The 21,495-nt window shown below is 37.3% G+C and overlaps 1 protein-coding gene and 1 long non-coding RNA gene across 2 annotated transcripts in view; one reads left to right on the forward strand and one right to left on the reverse strand.

Annotated features, from left to right (window-relative positions):
- Nucleotides 1-332: 332 nt before the first annotated feature.
- LOC107834462 (uncharacterized) lies at nucleotides 333-12,991 on the reverse strand. Its single transcript, XR_001660250.1, has 3 exons — nucleotides 12,980-12,991; nucleotides 8,343-8,351; nucleotides 333-416 (listed from the first exon to the last, which is right to left on the reverse strand). It is a non-coding gene; the product is annotated as an uncharacterized LOC107834462 (long non-coding RNA).
- Nucleotides 415-21,495, forward strand: part of LOC107834460 (guanine nucleotide-binding protein subunit alpha-12-like) — a 68,106-nt gene continuing 47,025 nt past the window's right edge. Inside the window, exon 1 of the mRNA XM_016665906.1 lies at nucleotides 415-2,813. Within this exon, the coding sequence (XP_016521392.1) occupies nucleotides 2,496-2,813 (318 nt within the window). The 5' untranslated portion in view covers nucleotides 415-2,495. The remainder of the gene's footprint in view (nucleotides 2,814-21,495) is intronic.

Here is a 21,495-nt window from a genome sequence, read left to right on the forward strand (position 1 = left end):
GGAAAACATCCAAAGAAATAAAAGGCATATTGGAAATATAGGTTTTTAAAAAAGCGAACAAAAATAAACAAAACAAAAAAACAAAACAAAAAAAAAAAAACTCCGGTTTTAGATTTTAGTGAGTTGTTTTTAAATACCTAATTAAAATCTTATGACGGATACGTTTGGCTTTTGTATTTTTAGTAAATTCTTAATATCCTGTTCAAATTCGCAGATAAATTATAAATAAAGGTTTTTAAAAAAAGGTAAAAAAAAAGGTTCTATTAGCGACAAGCGGCTGTTATCACCGATAGAATGGTTGATAGCCTGCTATCAGGCAGAGCAGGGACCAACTGAGGCGATTCAATGGGGCTGATAACCACTGATAATCGCCATTCTATGGGATGATAACATCCGAAGCGGGTGTTTAAGCAGGCCTGTGCAGATAATTTTGCAGTAATCAATGTGACAAAAGAAATGCATGGATGAGTTTTTCTAGATCTTACTGAGACATAAGTCCTTTAATCTTGGAAACATTCTAAAGGTGATATAAGGCCAACTTTGTAACTATCTTTATGCGGCTCTCAAGGTTCTGGTATGAGTCCATCACTACTCCCAGATTTTGGGTCTGATCTCTAGTTCGGCTAGAGATTAGCTGTAATAACTGAAACTGTGTGCTGACTCTAGGTCATTCCTTTTTAGGTCTAAAGATATTAGATTAAAGATTTCAAAGGACTCTGTTTCAATTGAAATGGCTTAATGACATTCGTTGTCGCAGTTTTGGCTGGACAGAGCAAGCGCGGTCAGACATAGGCGTCATTTACCCAAAATGCATTGCAGCGTGAACAACATGGCGATGTTTGTGTGATAATATTTTATTAAAGTTTATAAAAACTAAACAGCCTGCAGTATTACTATTTTATATCTAAAATATTTCTCAAATAAAGTCTATTGTTACAACTAATCATGAATGACGACTGTACTTCTACCTCAAAATTACTTTATTCAGTTTAATATGTTTGTGCTGCATATAAACATTTACCTGCTGCTTTGTACCTTACAAAATATATTGAAATTAAACATAAATGCTGCTTTTACTTTTTACTCTTTATGAAGGAAGCCATGTCTGATGATTGGAGAAGATGAGAAGACTGGCACCAATTGACCACGAAGGAGGAGCATGATGAAGTGATTAGCTGGACAGGTGAGATGAAGAGTCTTCCAGTTTGAATTTACACCTAGGTTTCATTTGTTCTTTGGTTCCAAATATTAAAGAAATCAAATAATTATATGAGTGCATATTTTAATGGGAAGGTTGGTATCTGTTAAAATAAATGTAATATTTAGTTGATTTTTAAAGTTGATTTGGGTTTGTACAAACCTCTAATTAGTAAGCTGCAAGTCACATCCTGTTAACCAAAAGTACAACCAAAGATGGAGGGACATTTCCTTTAATCGCTTTTAAGACTGAATGAGGATCCCTCTTTCTTAACCAATTTTGCAAAGTGACCAGGATAATGAAAGGGGAAATGGTTATACCCCATGTGGCAATTAATACTTCATTAAATATCTAAAAATGACTATAATACTTTCTTTTGAATCTTAAAAACTTTGTAAAAACTACCAAGTAACTAATCAAAAATATAAAGTCATAAAAGTTCATCCATAAAACAGGTTTCTTTCTTTAAGGGGTTAGATTCAGTCATTTATTTTATCTACTTTCTTTTTTTAACTTAGTAGAAACAAATTACATACTTGTAGCCCAATTAGAAGTTCTAAATCAGTGAAATGCCAGGAGGTCCCTAGAAGCAGCAATAATAAGAGCTGGGGGAGCTTACATCCTTTATAATGACAGACACAGTCATCTCTAAAAACAAAGAAATACTCTTTTCATTATTTTTTGTATTATTGTTTCACACTATCTTTCTTTTGATGAGAATTCAGATAAATATTTATAATGAAATATTCTTATTAGTGTGATTGAAAGGGATTTTTCGCCCCTTTGTGTCCGAGGGCGCACCCTGTGGTAAGGCCACGGTACTTCAGCGGTGCTCCTCATCAGTGTGACCGTCCCACCGCCGCCCGCAGGGGCTGCTCTCTCAAGTTCACCGACCACAAGTTGTCTGTTTGGATCAGGCTGTCCCTTTGTGGGAGATTCCACATCTAGAAGACTTGTGCTTCGGATAGACACGCCGACTTGAGATCTATTTTCTGGCCTTTATTTTGACTATTTAAGTGGATGTTTAAGTAGTTTTATAGGCTTTGTTCCTCCATGAAATTAATTATGGATGCGCCCAACCAAGATGGACAAGACTTGTCTGCAGGTCGGACGATAAATAAGGACTTCTTCCACTAGAAGTAGACTTTTCTGATTTACCCGGTGGAGACGGTTTGTTTGTCAAAGTGGTGTTGTCGAACTGGGCCAATCCTTTTCCGGAGGTGGCAGTCATATAATGAACATTTTCCCACTGGAGTTTCAGTAAACTTTTTCTAATAATTTTTCCCACGGACTCGCAATGTCGGGAGTGGTCCGCACCCTAAGCCGCTGCCTGCTCCCAGCCGAGGCCACCCGAGAGCCGGGTGCGAGCAAGCAGGGCAGCCGAGAGAGGGACGCAGTGCAAGAGCGAGAGGCGAGGCGCCGAAGCCGGGAGATAGATGCCATGCTCGCTCGAGAGAGGAGAGCCGTTCGGCGGCTGGTGAAGATCCTCCTTCTCGGGGCCGGAGAAAGCGGAAAGTCGACATTCCTGAAACAGATGCGCATCATTAACGGGCAGGAGTTTGATAAGAAAGCGCTGCTGGATTTCCGGGACACTATATATGAGAATATATTAAAGGTAAGGATCATTCACTGCTCTTTCATGACTGATATTTAAAGTTGCAAGCGTTGTCTAACTAAATTGACATTTTGACTATTTATGACAGCCAAAAGGGGTTCTTTTGTGATTATTCAGCTGAGACAATATTAGAAAACTTTACAGATAACATGGCAAATAGCTGATCAGTGAACTCTGCCAGTTGCAGTTGATCATTAACTGTAAACAATCTGAAAAAGTATTGAAAACCAAAATGAGAGAATAATATTAATAAACTTAATTCCTCTTTAAATTGTATAAAAGTAGTATCCATCCATCTTTTAGACAATCTATTGTTTAACATACATGTTAACTAATCTTTCCTTTGGTCAGAGTGACAGAAGGACAAACTAATCATCCATCTATGGACCCATCTATCCAAACATTTGTCTGTCTTTTTATCCATCTGTCCATCCATCCACCTTTTTTTTAGCAGGCTACATATTTATTCCAGAATCTCGAGATCTCCAAATTTGTGTCTGGAAAAGACTAACATTTTAACATGAAAAACAGTCAGAAAGTAAGCAAATTTGATGGAAGCTCCTTAGATGTACAGATTTTTTTTTCTTTTTACTCAGGAAACTGAAACCATTAGCTCCCAGATAAGCATAAATAATGGTATGGACTTCATCACTGGCAGACTGAATCATCATAAAAAGGAATTTCATGTAAATGAACTTGAGAAACTCTTACCAACATGCACCCAGAGCTCTGTTGACATTATTCTTGAGTCTGTGTGTGATGTCCCTTTGTTTGCTGTCATGGCCGGGCCTCCTTCACCAGCTAACAATACCAGACTATTCCTGAGGGATGAGCACATCCGCCCCGAGTGCCACACAGCCCAGACAAGTCAGATCCTGGACTCCAGCTCAGACAAAACAGCATTTACATTCTAAGCTGAGATATACTCAAACTTAACCACAGCTTAATGTAAGCTACACATATCTGCTCATTTCAACAGAATTAGCTTGTAACAGAATGAACAGATTTGTAGATAAAAGTTAGTTGCAAATAGAGGATGTTGGAAGTGCTCAAAGTGCTGATAAGGTTCTACAGTTTTCTTGCTAAACTAAGCAAGTCTTTCCCAGGAAAATATTGACCTGTTCATGACTGTATGTTGCTCAGAAACTTACATATAGGATCTTGAGATGCACAGATCCGATATTAATATCTGTATTAGTACGGACAGGGGCACCGCAGGATATTATCGGAGGGTACACATAAAACTATCATTGCACCTGATCCACATGAACACAGCCACAACCCCAAAACACATGAACTGCACAAACCTAACTTACACTGATAGCCCACACGAACACAATGCGCATGGCACACAGAAACTGCGGATCTGATCCTCACAAGGCCCAACTGTCGTGCCTAATGCAACACACACACACAAACTTATATGCCCGCATAGCTTTTTAAAAATGTTTAACAAATTATACTAAATAATAAAGACAGGAAAGCAAACCCTACCCGTGTGAGGAGGAGGAGGACGCTGATTCCCAGGCTCGGGTGATTTTTCTCAGATTCCAGAGGAGGAAATGAAGCAACGTTTGCTTCATTTCTACTCTTTGTGACAAACGTTTTGACTAGATTTAATTGTTTAACTCTCCCGGTCCAGCGTGATGCTGAGGAGGAGCGCGGAAGATGTCACGATCCGTCAATGGAGAATCGATGGGATGACCCGTCAGTGGTCACCCCATCGAAGCCATAAAAAAACAAAAACAAACAAACAAAAAAAACTTGTAAAAACGAACACGCACATAAGCACAATAAAAAGCTCAGTTGGGGTCAGTGCGACCCCTCTCAGGACTGCATCAGGGTTAAAAGTTCAGGTATTCATTGTTAGCTAGCTTCACAGCATAGTCCTAATTGGCTCACAGAAAGAGCTCCAAGCTGCCAAATAAACAAAAGTAAACTGACCAATAACAGTCAGGTTCAGGACGTGCCCACCCCCACAACATTCACATCTATAGATGTGGGCTATGTAAACTAAAGATTTTTTTTTCCCCCACAACTATCTTATTTTTTTTTTACTCTGAGGAAAATCTCAAATTTCTCACAGTATGTACTACCGTACAGCTGCAGTTGCTCTGGGGTCCCGACATTGAAAACATTTTTAGATTGGGTATCGGTGACGATGTGCTGTTACAATTCCTCGAATGATTCAAGTACCTCGATTATTAAAATTCCTCAAGGTAAAATTTATCTGCCTCAAAGCTTTGTTAAATTATGTTTTATTAATTAGTGCACCATGTTCCGACTGGGTCATAATTTGTGTTGGTATTGCTCTCATTTCCGCCTATGAGTTGTTGCTAAGTGCCAAGTGCTAGCAGCATGAGGTCGAATTTTTAAGTTTGGTCTGGGAGAATTTTATTGATTGATGACAATGTCTGGGTTTTTATTGTGTTTCAGGAGACCAATAAACATTCTTAAATTGACTGGCATGATACATGGAATATGACAGCCTTTTTCCTTCCGGAGCTGCTGCCTGGTGGCTGGTTTAGGCAGGGAACACCAAGGCAGGAGTGTTTATACAGATGAGCGGATAGAATGAACACTGCATGCAGCTACGTTGTAGTTTTTGCTTAATGTAAGTGTAGCTTTATGGATGAATCGGAAAATTAATTTCATGTCATCCTGGTCTCAACAAATGGGTGGGGGAGCGCATCGTGGCAGTACATAGCTGGTAGATGTGTGTCAGTGTGTGATGAACGAATTCTATCGCCATCATGGACGCAAAAGCTATAAATGGCTGGACAAGGTGAGGGTTCATCTATTGATGAATGAATACATAAATTAAAAGTCGGAGTACAGACTTTTTTTATATAAGCATATTTGAGAGCCTGCCTCTATTATTAAATTGAATATAATTTCAGATTTGTGGATAACTTTTCTTCAGATTAACTTAAAAAGTGAGCCATTATTGTTACAAGTTAATTTTCTAAACTACAGAAAAGTAATAGTTAGGGATGCTCAAATATGAAAAACTGAACCGATGTTGATATTCAATAGTAACACTGCTGTTACGTTAGATTTACCAAGGTTTTATTTTATCCCAAAAAATGTTATCTGATTACTTGAATAATCAATAGAATAGTCAATTACTAAAATATTTGTGTACAACAGCATAGTGCCCGATCAATAAGAGCAAATCAGATTAAGTTTTTTATATTGTACTTTTTTTCTGTTAAAACAATGTAAAGCATATATGTTGGTTTGCAACCAAAGACCAGACTCGGGCCAGCAGTTTTAGAGCTCTCAATTTTTTCCTTTATCTCCAGTTTCACACACTTCAATCCATTTAACAGCATGTCATGCAGTCAAACAAGAGGGGGAGAATCTCCCTCTCATCTGAACCACTTGGCTTTTAAGGGATTGGCTCCCACAAGGACTAATTAAAGGAGTGGAGACATTTGCATTTCCAAAAAAAAGAACATTTGTACTAAACTATATTCCTAAAAAAATGTTTACACAGTTACAATTAACTCAAAGCTAAAAAACAACAATCTGGATCCAAACAAAATCAAAACTACATCTCTCCTCCCTCTCAGACAATGGATTTTCCCAACGAGGCTGATTGAAAACACCAGGTCCTTGTCAGCACTGCTCATGGGCACTTCCATGGCAACACATGACCAGGTGACCTCAAAGAGAAGAGAAGATGATTAAAGCAAGTAAATAAATCAAGTTACTTCCCCCAAACACAAAATACATTTACCAAATAAATTAGAATATATAAAGTACACCAAAAAACAGCACCTGTTAGGGAGGGGGTAAATCCCTCACAATATACATAAATATATACCCTATATTTGTGCACATGCTAACCATAATCAGAATCTGAAATGAATTTAGATATCATGAAATGTTAGTTTTTAAAAATAAAGTAAAATTTAACACTCAACATAACTCCAACTCCTACTACCTACCTAGCTGGCAGTTTCAATGGTTGCTGAGGGAAAACCTAGAGTTGATCATTATGCCAGACTTTATTGGCTATTTACATGCTTTTATTTTGGCTTTGGACAATAAGTTTCAAGTTTTAAGTAAGCACATGGCTCATTAACATCTCCAACACATCACTCAACCCATGCCAGTAACTGGCCTTCGAAAAAAAGATGCTTTGGAGATAACATCCACCATAAAGATACCGGTGGGGAAAAAAAACACCAGGACTACTTGTATAAGAGGAATTTGTGTCTAAAGGAATAAGATTCTAGGGTGAGTTGCATAGCTTTTATTGTTTTTAGAACACTGCTATCTATAGCATTCCACTGGCATGCAACTCTAGTGTTACAGTAGCAGTGAGTAGCGCTGCGCCTCGCTGATGAACTACATCAATAATTATTTTATTTCATCTAACATAAAATCATTATTTACGTTGGGTTTCCTTTGGGTTGAAGTAAGACACTGTCTTACATATATGTATTTTTTCCACCTATTTTTAGAAGTTTGACCAAGGTAGTCAATCTATTTTCTTGATTTATAAAACTGTTTCCCCAACTAATGTGATGTTATACTCCTAATTGCACTGACTGATGTGAAAAGTTGTTTTTACATGTTTTTGACCAAGCTTGTGAAACCATTTGTGTTGTTTAGTTTTCTGTACTGATGCAAAGTTATCAAATAAGTTTAGAATTCAGTACATTTGTCAATGGTGTGGTGGTGGACCCAAACGCAGCAGGCAGCAGACGTAGAAATAAGTGGATGTTTTAATGAAGAAAATCAACCAACAAAAAAATCCAAGGGAACAAGAAAATCCAAAAACAAAACAAACTGGAAAGTCGAGGGAACAACAGGTAATCCAAGGAGGGAAACAATGACCAGGGTAATGAGACAGACTGACGAGTTGTGACTGGGATAGAGGAGCTTAAATACTGGGAGCTACTAAATGGATCAATGGACCTAACGAGATAACTGGTTCCAGGTGTGAGTAGTTGGCACAGGAGCCAGCTGAGGGGCGGGAAGAAGATGGCACAGGGAAGCTAAGGAGATAAACTGGGAAAAAAGCAGGGAGGAAACACCAGGGAGCTGAAAACCTCTAAAACGAAAGAAAACACTAACAACAAACAAACCTAAACAGAAAGAAGGGTGATCTATCAATAATAAGAATTAGGGATGCACCAATTCTCATCCAATACAAAAAAACAGCAATGAACTGACTCAAAAATGTTTTTTTTTTTTCTCTTTAAAACAGAAAAGTTGTCAGGACTCTGGGTTTGGTTTTGATTGTATTTATCATTATGCTTTAGTTAGATCTAGAGGTTACTGGTTACTTTTATATATGGACCAGCCTGTCATGGTAGGTACAATCTCACACCCACATTCTAACAGATGCCTTTTTTTAGCTCTAAAACCTCAACGGTCCAGGATTTAAAGTTGCATTCCTTAGACCGAATACATTTTTCCACCTGTCGTTTTACTACTTTAAATGAGCTCAGACCCAGAGGAGGCAGCTGGGCTTTTAGATATTGTCTCTTTGTATTCGTAGGTGCATTTAGAAACTTTGCTCTCCTACACATTTTCACAGGAGTGATCCAGAGTCTATGCAGTGAGTATTACTACACAACCCTGTCTATTTTTAATCCAGTGATCCCTGAGGTCCTGAAGATGGTTCAGCTCAGTGGTTTTTCAGCATGCACACTGAGACCCGTGTAGATATTTGATATTGATGATTAAGCCTTAAATAAATATTTTTTACATTTTTTCTTGAAAAAACATTTGTCCTAAATGACCTTTCTTGGAGATGTGATTTATCCTCTTTTTAATTTCCATCATAATTTGAAAACTGCTTTTTTACTTCTGTACTCAAGTTGTCTGGTATTATAATTGGTGTCAGGACCTGAACTATTTAAGTGTGACTAGGGCTGGACAATAAATCAATAACAATATACATTCCAATTGACACATACATAGTTCCCACAGGTCTGAACCAGAAATTATCAAGGCCAACTTGGTAGGCAAGCTCTTGCCTAATTACTACTTTAGTCTGGGCGATTCATGTACTATATAGTTAGAATTGTTCGGAAGGTAATATAAAAGCATGCAACTTTGCACAAGTGTTCTTCCTAACAAGGGGTAAAGCTAACGAAAATTACAATTGCCTTAGACATTATCCTGGTAGCTTAGCAATTGCCAGAAAACCATTTTATTACGTGATTTGATTAAATGTTTGTACTTGTATTTTGAAGTAGAAGTTGTTTCTATTACCCTGAATACTATTTTAAAGTACTGACTCTTTGCAACTATGTCAATTATTTGAGGCTCCGTGACAGACGTTGGAAGTGAGGGACTGGAGAATTGAACAGAGAGACTGAAATTGTTTTCCCAAGTTGTTTTTGCCAGTTTGGTCATGGCTTCTACTTGTTCTAGTCGTGCTAATTTGTCTGTGAATGTAACACACTGGGTTAGGGTTCATAGACAGTGGTATTTAAAGTTGTAAATGCTAGCTTAGAAATCATAAGGTAGCTACCCTCTCCATCCTGATATGTTGATCAAATTGCCGACTGTGCCTGAATCCACACCACGTGATTTATGTCACTATGTCATAAATTGTGTTTACTCTTAAACCAGAGCAGCCTTAAACCTTGCATGTGCGAGGACTGAGGCAAACATAGAGGACTGTGAAAAATGATACAAGTTTTACGTGTGTGGGGTCGGTTGGACCCCATTTCTAGACATAAGGGTTAAAAACATACAAAAGATGAGATGCTAACCAGTTTTTTACATACTTCAGGGTTTTCATGAGCACATTTCCTACTTTTTACTTTGACATGGCTGAGTTTTGCTGTATTAAACTTTGAAAATGTTTGCATTGTGTTTGAGAAAGGTGGCTTCAATGCCATTTCCATTGTCTAAGCATGAGATGTATTTTCATGACATGGGATTTCTGTCATCATTAAACTGATTCAAGTTTATATCCAACTAATGTTGTAATAATCAGTGATTTCTTTGTGTCTAATTTACACAGAATGCATTTTGTTTAGTCAATTTACTGCCCAGGTTTGCTTGCTGGATTTTCCATTTCTATTAGTTCACCACCAACAACATCTATACTTCAAGATCATCAATGGCATAAATGAACTAGCAGCTGCCTAAGGCCCCCAGAGCTTTAGAGCCCCATGAATACTAACATTTTAACACAGATCACATATACAGAATTTTAACATTTGTTTATAGACAAAGTCAATGCTGTTAAATTTCATTTAATGGTTTCAGCATAGAAAAAGTATGATTTTAAATTAACATTTAAATTTAGGATTTTAAGGAGCCTTCAATTTTACACTGTAAAAGTGCAAAGAACAATCTTCATAGTTTCATAATCTTCATAGTTAGATTGTTTTGTTACCATAGCTACAATCTGATGCTGTGAATTTAATCTTTGAGTTTGAGCTTTGTTTGTTCTGTTTGTGAATGTATTTTTGTTATCTCAGCAAATTACAACTATCACTGATTGCTTTCAAGCAGGGGTCGGAATAAAAAAATTTTCTCTACCAGCCATAGTGGTTGGTAGAGAAAATTTTTTACTGGCCACTCAACCATTTCACCAGCCACTGTTTGTTTCTTTCAATTACAAACCCCACCAGTACAAGCAAATTGTATAAAATATATGATTTAGTCTTAACTCTATGAAAACCGATTCGCTGACAATAAGTTTACCATACACATGTACTTATACATAATAATTTAACATAAAGCATAGACACCTTAACAGGGTTGTAGTGCAATACATTCAGTTGATGTAATTGCTAACAGCAAACTTTAACCCTAACATTCTTGCAATCATATGTTGAACATTTCCACATTTTAGCAACAACTCTCCCATATAATATTGATTAAAAATGTGTCTAGTCATTTATAAAATATTTTTAAATGGTATCGATAGGTGTTTTCTAATTGTTTTATTTGTTTTCCCTTACTTATTACGTTTTCTATTGAAATTCACAGTTATTATATTATTACTAAAATATTTCAGAACATGTTTATTATTAATTCCATGGGCCATCATTATTCCTGTTTTATTTCAAAGTTTTTCTGACTACCTGGAGTTTAGTGTTGATTTTCCCCTCCCGGACTCACGGACGCACGTTTGCGTGGCTGTCTTTGTGGGGACTTTCTATTGACTTCCATTCATTTCTACAGCCTAAACCTTACCTTTACCCTTTTCCTAACCCTACCCATCACATACCTAACCCTAACCCTAACCAAAACTCAATTCATACCTTAGCCCTAAATTTGACCCCTGACCCAAAAACAGGGTTTCCCCTTGTGGGGACCAGGCTCCGGTCCCCACAAGGAGCAATTGGTCCCCACAGTGTAGTATGTGTCAGGAAGATTATCCCCACAAGGCATTACAAACAAATGCACACACACACACACACACACACACACACACACACACACACACACCTGCCCTCCGGTCTCCATGAAACATTTTCTTTATGAACATTTTCACTCCTTTTTACCGGGCAGCAGCAGTTAAGCTGAACTCTTCCTCAATCTGTCCCTGGTCTCTCTCATAATCATCCTCCTGTCCCCTGGACAGAAGTTCAAACTAAATGCAGCTTTTTTTTCTGTTCAAATTGTCAACACGCCACAGTGGTGGGTGCATTGCTCCAATTTACACGCCACTTCATACTTTTACCCGCATTTGGCCAGTGGCGGGTGCTAATTTCCACCCCTGCTTTCAAGCATGGCCAATAAACTGCCCCTCACTCTCACAGGTTTCTGTGATGTTCCTAGCAGGAAGAGGGTCCCCAAATTAAATTTTGCTCAAGGCCTGATACAACATTGGAGCAATCCTGTGTGATGTGCTCAATCTGCTGCACTGTATCTCTCTGCTGGATCCATAGGGCCAAATGGGGAGATTTAGTTTATGAGACACTAGAGTAGGGGTGGGCAATCCAGGTCCTCGAGGGCCAGTGTCCTGCAACTCTTACATGTCCAACACACTTGAATCCAACAGCTGAATCACCTCCTAAGTGCAGTCAAGTTCTCCAGAGTCCTGCTAAAGATTCTCATTATTTGAATCAGGTGTGTTTGAAGTAGAGATGCATCTAAAAGTTGCAGGAGACTGGCCCTCGAGGCCTGGAGTTGCCCACCCCTGCACTACAGACTAAGCTTTTCGATTTTGTGACTGTTGAGTTTTTAGGTTTTAAGTTCCACAAAGGATTTTTGTTTTTGTTACTTTGTTTTAAGGAACACATTTTTCTGATCTTAGCGTGGCTGCGCAAAACTATTTTATACCTTCTTTTTTTTTTTCTTTTTTTTTACTTAAAAACAAACAAGCCTTAGTGTGGTGAGGGGCATGCCATATATAATATGTAGCCATGGCCAAGAACAATGCATAGATAGAATACAAAGACAAAAGCAGAAACTGTGCACAGAGAAAATTTGAAACACCTTCAGAACCTAGAGAACTATTCCTCAAGACCACCTTAAAATAATAAGAATAGAAATCAGATGTGGTTTAAAATGTGTACACAGTACTATAAGTTGCTATAAAAAGGATGAAGCAACTATATCTCAATTAATAATTTGCCTACTCAATATTCTCTTGGATAATTTGCATGTTTAAAGTATAAAACAACCAGAAATATTAAAATATGCTCAGCACAGTAAACACTAAAATGACTTTTCAGGTTTTCTTCTATCCATCTGTCTGAAATATATTTCCAGAGCATAATTACACAGAGACAAAGAAAAAAGAACATATTGCTAATCTTTAGTTTTGTGGTTTGGTTTGCCGGTGGTGGATCAGTGACACGTGGTAGGTGTAGAACATCCTCATCTTTCACAAGAGCTTGATGACAGAGGAAAGGAATTAAGCTGGGAAAGAAGGTGGATTCCGCATCTTTAATCAACTCTAGTTTAAAAACTACTACACCTAGACACTTCAAACGTGGACTAGATTATTCTTCTCTAATAGCAGAATATTTAGAATCATGTTTGGGATTTGTGAAACAAGTCAGAAACAAGTCAGAGTAAGTGACTGACTTGCTCTGCAAGTCAGTCACTTACTCCATGCATTGCATGGCAGGCACCTATTGTTCTACACCCAATAGAATGTCTCTGTATTATTTATCTTTATTATTGCGCAGCAAGGCAGTTCATTAACATTAGCACAAACATTAGCATTTCACTGCCCCCCACTAGTGCACTGCCTTGCGTGCATTAGCATTAGCCATTTACCTAAAATAACCTATTTGTTAAATTTCTTAATTATTTGCCATGTTTAGTATACTGAATGGAGTAAGTCAATGACGGAGAACATGCTAATGATGCCCCACATACTAGTCTTCATGCTAACATTAGCATTTTGTCAAATTTTAGTTTATGCATTAATTTTAACATACTGAATGGTACAAGTACAGCTTAGTCCACATGCTTCTGACTCTCCACAGGTTATTGACTACATTGAAGCTTTCTTTAGCATTAAGGCTAATTTTTAGCATCAGAATGCTGGGTCCAAACCGACGAGTTACANCTTCATACTTTTACCCGCATTTGGCCAGTGGCGGGTGCTAATTTCCACCCCTGCTTTCAAGCATGGCCAATAAACTGCCCCTCACTCTCACAGGTTTCTGTGATGTTCTTAGCAGGAAGAGGGTCCCCAAATTAAATTTTGCTCAAGGCCTGATACAACATTGGAGCAATCCTGTGTGATGTGCTCAATCTGCTGCACTGTATCTCTCTGCTGGATCCATAGGGCCAAATGGGGAGATTTAGTTTATGAGACACTAGAGTAGGGGTGGGCAATCCAGGTCCTCGAGGGCCAGTGTCCTGCAACTCTTACATGTCCAACACACTTGAATCCAACAGCTGAATCACCTCCTAAGTGCAGTCAAGTTCTCCAGAGTCCTGCTAAAGATTCTCATTATTTGAATCAGGTGTGTTTGAAGTAGAGATGCATCTAAAAGTTGCAGGAGACCGGCCCTCGAGGCCTGGAGTTGCCCACCCCTGCACTACAGACTAAGCTTTTCGATTTTGTGACTGTTGAGTTTTTAGGTTTTAAGTTCCACAAAGGATTTTTGTTTTTGTTACTTTGTTTTAAGGAATCTGATCTTGGCGTGGCTGCGCAAAACTATTTTATACCTTCTTTTTTTTTTTCTTTTTTTTTACTTAAAAACAAACAAGCCTTAGTGTGGTGAGGGGCATGCCATATATAATATGTAGCCATGGCCAAGAACAATGCATAGATAGAATACAAAGACAAAAGCAGAAACTGTGCACAGAGAAAATTTGAAACACCTTCAGAACCTAGAGAACTATTCCTCGAGACCACCTTAAAATAATAAGAATAGAAATCAGATGTGGTTTAAAATGTGTACACAGTACTATAAGTTGCTACAAAAAGGATGAAGCAACTATATCTCAATTAATAATTTGCCTACTCAATATTCTCTTAGATAATTTGCATGTTTAAAGTATAAAACAACCAGAAATATTAAAATATGCTCAGCACAGTAAACACTAAAATGACTTTTCAGGTTTTCTTCTATCCATCTGTCTGAAATATATTTCCAGAGCATAATTACACAGAGACAAAGAAAAAAGAACATATTGCTAATCTTTAGTTTTGTGGTTTGGTTTGCCGGTGGTGGATCAGTGACACGTGGTAGGTGTAGAACATCCTCATCTTTCACAAGAGCTTGATGACAGAGGAAAGGAATTAAGCTGGGAAAGAAGGTGGATTCCGCATCTTTAATCAACTCTAGTTTAAAAACTACTACACCTAGACACTTCAAACGTGGACTAGATTATTCTTCTCTAATAGCAGAATATTTAGAATCATGTTTGGGATTTGTGAAACAAGTCAGAAACAAGTCAGAGTAAGTGACTGACTTGCTCTGCAAGTCAGTCACTTACTCCATGCATTGCATGGCAGGCACCTATTGTTCTACACCCAATAGAATGTCTCTGTATTATTTATCTTTATTATTGCGCAGCAAGGCAGTTCATTAACATTAGCACAAACATTAGCATTTCACTGCCCCCCACTAGTGCACTGCCTTGCGTGCATTAGCATTAGCCATTTACCTAAAATAACCTATTTGTTAAATTTCTTAATTATTTGCCATGTTTAGTATACTGAATGGAGTAAGTCAATGACGGAGAACATGCTAATGATGCCCCACATACTAGTCTTCATGCTAACATTAGCATTTTGTCAAATTTTAGTTTATGCATTAATTTTAACATACTGAATGGTACAAGTACAGCTTAGTCCACATGCTTCTGACTCTCCACAGGTTATTGACTACATTGAAGCTTTCTTTAGCATTAAGGCTAATTTTTAGCATCAGAATGCTGGGTCCAAACCGACGAGTTACACCAACATTTTATTTCCCATTGGGATTAATAAAGTGGTTGTGAATTGGAATTGAATTTGTAAAAAACTGCATGGGACATATATGAATAGTAATCTGATCTTTAGTGAAGTTTCACAAATCACATAAAGGTTTCACAAATTCCAAACATAGATTAAAATATTCTGCTATTAGAGCACAACAATATAGTCCAGGTTTGAAGAGTCTAGGTGTTGCAGTTTTGGAGCTGGAGTGACCAATATCCAAAAAATGTCAGAAATCAGACTTTATTGAAGTTTCACAAATCAGAAAAAAGTTTCACAAATCCCAAACATGGTTTTAAATATTCGGCTTGAAGGGGAGAATAATCTAGTCCAGGTTTGAAGAGTCTAGGTGTTGTAGGTTTTTAATTAGAGCAGTTTTATTGTGATCCAGATGCCAAAAAATAGTGATTATCGAACTTTCTTGAGTTTTCACAAATCAGATAAAGGTTTCACAAATCCCAAACATGGTTATAAATATTCTATTAGAGAAGAATAATCTAGTCCAGGTTTGAAGTGTCTGAGTTGTAGTTTTTTAATTAGAGCAGTTGTAGTAATGAAAGAGGTGCGAAAAATGTTGAAAATCGAACTTTACTGAGTTTTCACAAATCAGAAAAAGGTTTCACAAATCCCAAACATGATTCTAAATATTCTGCTATTAGAGAAGAATAATCTAGTCTAGGTGTAGTAGTTTTTAAACTAGAGTTGATTAAAGATGCGGAAAGTAGCGGAAAGTAGTGAAAAATTAAGTGGAATCGCCCTTTAGCTATTGGAAGCTAGAATTGGAAACCAACTTCAGCTTCATGAGCACACACAGGTACTGGATATTAAAAAGAGCATGTGGATATGGTCCTGCTCTGTGAGTCTCTGTAATTATATATCCTGTGAGGTGTTAAATCTCTGCTATAATCCTTGCTGACATGGAACCATTTGATCTCACACAATGAGGTTAAACAAAATAAATCCAGTTGGTATAAGTGGAGCTGCAAATATCAATTATGCTGTATTCCTTAGACTTACATCCTACGTCTCTTTGCCAGAGGGGAAGATGAGTACTTCCATCAAGACATGGCTGATCCTTTTCCACTTTTGGATACTGAGTATTTGAAATCTCTTTCCTCTGACAGCCTTCATCCATCTGTCAAAAATGAATAGGTGTAGCTGTAGTGCTTAAGGCACATTTTTATTCCGATTCATTTAAGGTAAATCAGAACAAACTTCTCTTGTTCTAGATNTTTTTTTTTACTTAAAAACAAACAAGCCTTAGTGTGGTGAGGGGCATGCCATATATAATATGTAGCCATGGCCAAGAACAATGCATAGATAGAATACAAAGACAAAAGCAGAAACTGTGCACAGAGAAAATTTGAAACACCTTCAGAACCTAGAGAACTATTCCTCGAGACCACCTTAAAATAATAAGAATAGAAATCAGATGTGGTTTAAAATGTGTACACAGTACTATAAGTTGCTACAAAAAGGATGAAGCAACTATATCTCAATTAATAATTTGCCTACTCAATATTCTCTTAGATAATTTGCATGTTTAAAGTATAAAACAACCAGAAATATTAAAATATGCTCAGCACAGTAAACACTAAAATGACTTTTCAGGTTTTCTTCTATCCATCTGTCTGAAATATATTTCCAGAGCATAATTACACAGAGACAAAGAAAAAAGAACATATTGCTAATCTTTAGTTTTGTGGTTTGGTTTGCCGGTGGTGGATCAGTGACACGTGGTAGGTGTAGAACATCCTCATCTTTCACAAGAGCTTGATGACAGAGGAAAGGAATTAAGCTGGGAAAGAAGGTGGATTCCGCATCTTTAATCAACTCTAGTTTAAAAACTACTACACCTAGACACTTCAAACGTGGACTAGATTATTCTTCTCTAATAGCAGAATATTTAGAATCATGTTTGGGATTTGTGAAACAAGTCAGAAACAAGTCAGAGTAAGTGACTGACTTGCTCTGCAAGTCAGTCACTTACTCCATGCATTGCATGGCAGGCACCTATTGTTCTACACCCAATAGAATGTCTCTGTATTATTTATCTTTATTATTGCGCAGCAAGGCAGTTCATTAACATTAGCACAAACATTAGCATTTCACTGCCCCCCACTAGTGCACTGCCTTGCGCGCATTAGCATTAGCCATTTACCTAAAATAACCTATTTGTTAAATTTCTTAATTATTTGCCATGTTTAGTATACTGAATGGAGTAAGTCAATGACAGAGAACATGCTAATGATGCCCCACATACTAGTCTTCATGCTAACATTAGCATTTTGTCAAATTTTAGTTTATGCATTAATTTTAACATACTGAATGGTACAAGTACAGCTTAGTCCACATGCTTCTGACTCTCCACAGGTTATTGACTACATCGAAGCTTTCTTTAGCATTAATGCTAATTTTTAGCATCAGAACGCTGGGTCCAAACCGACGAGTTACACCAACATTTTATTTCCCATTGGGATTAATAAAGTGGTTGTGAATTAGAATTGAATTTGTAAAAAACTGCATGGGACATATATGAATAGTAATTTTAGTGAAGTTTCACAAATCACATAAAGGTTTCACAAATTCCAAACATGGATTAAAATATTCTGCTATTAGAGCACAACAATATAGTCCAGGTTTGAAGAGTCTAGGTGTTGTAGTTTTGGAGCTGGAGTATCCAAAAAATGTCCGAAATCAGACTTTATTGAAGTTTCACAAATCAGAAAAAAGTTTCACAAATCCCAAACATGGTTGTAAATATTCTGCTTGAAGAGAAGAATAATCTATTCCAGGTTTTTGAAGTGTCTAGCTGTAGCAGTTTTTTAATTAGAGCAGATCTGTGGTGATCCAAATGAAAAAAAAAGGTGAAATTTTAATTTTAGTGAGTTTTCACAAATCAGAAAACTGTTTCACAAATCCCAAACATAGTTTTAAATATCCAGCTTGAAGAGAATAATCTATTCCAGGTTTGAAGTGTCTAGCTGTAGTAGTTTTTTAATTAGAGTAGATCTATGGTGATCCAGATGCCAAAAAATGGTGAAAATTGAACTTCATTGAGTTTTTACAAATCAGAAAAAGGTTTCACAAATCCCAAACATGGTTATAAATATTCTGCTATTGTAGCAGAATAATCTAGTCCAGGTTTGAAGAGTCTAGGTGTTGTAGTTCTTTAATTAGAGCAGTTTTAGTGTGATCCAGATGCAAAAAGTGGTAAAATCAACATTTATTGAAGTTTCACAAATCAGAAAAAAGTTTCACAAATCCCAAACATGGTTTTAAATATTCTGCTTGAAGGGGAGAATAATCTAGTCCAGGTTTGAAGAGTCTAGGTGTTTTAGGTTTTTAATTAGAGCAGTTTTAGTGTGATCCAGATGCCAAAAAATAGTGATTATCAACTTTCTTGAGTTTTCACAAATCAGATAAAGGTTTCACAAATCCCAAACATGGTTATAAATATTCTATTAGAGAAGAATAATCTAGTCCAGCTTTGAAGTGTCTGAGTTGTAGTTTTTTAATTAGAGCAGTTGTAGTCATGAAAGAGGTGCGAAAAATGTTGAAAATCGAACTTTATTGAGTTTTCACAAATCAGGAAAAGGTTTCACAAATCCCAAACATGATTCTAAATATTCTGCTATTAGAGAAGAATAATCTAGTCCAGGTTTGAGGTGTCTAGGTGTAGTAGTTTTTAAACTAGAGTTGATTAAAGATGCGGTAAGTAGCGGAAAGTAGTGAAAAATTAAGTGGAATCGCCCTTTAGCTATTGGAAGCTAGAATTGGAAACCAACTTCAGCTTCGTGAGAACACAACAGGTACTGGATATTAAAAAGAGCATGTGGATATGGTCCTGCTCTGTGAGTCTCTGTAATTATATATCCTGTGAGGTGTTAAATCTCTGCTATAATCCTTGCTGACATGGAACCATTTGATCTCACACAATGAGGTTAAACAAAATAAATCCAGTTGGTATAAGTGGAGCTGCAAATATCAATTATGCTGTATTCCTTAGTCTTCCTTAGACTTACATCCTACGTCTCTTTGCCAGAGGGGAAGATGAGTACTTCCATCAAGACATGGCTGATCCTTTTCCACTTTTGGATACTGAGTATTTGAAATCTCTTTCCTCTGACAGCCTTCATCCATCTGTCAAAAATGAATAGGTGTAGCTATAGTGCTTAAGGCACATTTTTATTCCGATTCATTTAAGGTAAATCAGAACAAACTTCTCTTGTTCTAGATTAGTTAGAATTGACCAAAATATATAAAAAAATTGTATATGTATTTGCTAAATGTCACAAAAATGAGAAAAATAATATGTCAGAGATTTATTTAATAATTTCTTCAAAATCAGTAGTTCACCTACAGCATAACTGTCTCTTTAGTCAATGATAGAAAGCCCAGGGGCCTCATGTATAAAGCGTGCGTATATGCCATATTTTACACACAAGTCGGCATGTATAAAGATGAATGAGGTGTGTAAGTTTGGGTAAACATACACAAACTTTTTAGCTGCTGTGAAAATGTGCGGCAGACACGCAAACTTTTTTTGTTTACAATAATAAATGACCAAACGGCAAAACTCACCTAAATACACTGAAATCTGACTCCGTTTAGTTATTTGGGCCAACAAGCATCGAACCCAATGTTTTTTCATGATTTTACTCTTTTATTGTTTAAACTTAAACAATGAAACTGAACAACATTTATCCTCAGACACTGACATAACACATACACAATAAATAAAAAAAAAAGAATGTTAAAACCTCACTTTAATATAAATAGTAAATTTCCCAAGTTTTTGTCACAATAAAACACATTGGTCTGTGCGCCAATGTACATGAAATGCACTCATCCGCGGGGTGATTTCATGGTTGGATCAGCAGATTGACTCCAAATAGGTCCTGTTTGATTATTTTAAGGTGATCAAGATGTGTAGATTGTCACACATGTATATGTAGCTGTGCAAAAAGGTGTGCTGTGTAATTGTGGAACATTTTGGGTCTGAATTAGAACATTGTCAATTGAAGAATTTGGAGCAAGCATGCATTTAGAGACCATACTGGGAAATTTTGTAGTACTTGTATTATGCCTCCATTATTTCCCATACTAGCTAGGCCAATCTGAGTTTTAAGTGTGGTACTGTGCATTTACCTTGTTAAAAAAACTCTGCATGCAGCTGTTGTGTGTTCCAGGGGGAAATGTTTTTGTGTTAGTTGTTGTTACTCGCTGACTCTGGTGTGGACATGTAAAGTTCGTCTGCATCGGCGTTAGAGCACATAAACCTGCCAGCTGTACTCCTGTTCGGTTTTCTTCAATAAAGGAAGAATAACATTATCCCCTCCTGGAGTCGTTTTTATACCGCACCTCTACAATCCATCCGTGGTCCTCGTTAACAATATTTTATAAGGGACATGGAGAAGACATTGACAGCTTAGCTGTGCATTTCTGACTACATTGGTTTATGTGGACAATTCTATCACCACAAAAAAGGTCAAATGCTACCTGACAACAAACTATGGGTTACAAGAGGGTTGAAAACTCTACTTAATAACAAAAAAAGAGCCTTTAAGTTTGGTGATCGGTCATAAGCATATTCTTATTCTATGTATTAGAAAAAGCTGGAAGAAAAGTAAAAAATAACAATACTAAAAAGAGGTTTGAACTGGGATGAGAAAGACCACAGGACTAATGGTACATTCTAAACTTTTACAAGTTGACTTTACTTAAAAAAATGTTGAAAACCAATTGCCTTGAAAAATGTAAGTAAGTTTAACTATGATTCTTACATTTTGTTTACCGTATTTTCTGCACTATAAGGCGCATGGCACACCGCATTATAAGGCGCATAGAATAGACACTACAGTAGGGGCTGGAGTTACGTTATGCATCCACTAGAAGGAGCTGCACTAAAGTGAATGTCAACGAAACAGTCCAACGCCGGTCAGCAAGGAGAGCCTTCCGCGACTGGGCCGGGGTGTGGCCGGACGATGGTGACCCTTCTCCGTTCACACACAGCATGTTCGTGGAGAACGTGGTGCTAAATGACCTGCAGAGGACCTGATTCTAGACAGTCGGTAGGTAGATAGGTCAGTCAAACTTTATTAATAGATTACAAACCAGCGTTCTGAAAACTATCCCAGCATGCACCGTGCAGTTCTTCTTCTATGGGCGAAAATGAAGTCGGCGGCTGCTTGCCGTAATTGCTAGACCTGTTGTGGCTCAATATTGGTTCATATATAAGGCGCACCGGATTATAAGGCGCACTGTTGGCTTTTGAGGAAATTGAAGGTTTTTAGGTGCGCCTTA

The sequence above is a fragment of the Poecilia formosa genome, unplaced genomic scaffold (assembly GCF_000485575.1).
Source record: "Poecilia formosa unplaced genomic scaffold, Poecilia_formosa-5.1.2 Scaffold632, whole genome shotgun sequence".
NCBI lineage: Eukaryota > Metazoa > Chordata > Actinopteri > Cyprinodontiformes > Poeciliidae > Poecilia > Poecilia formosa.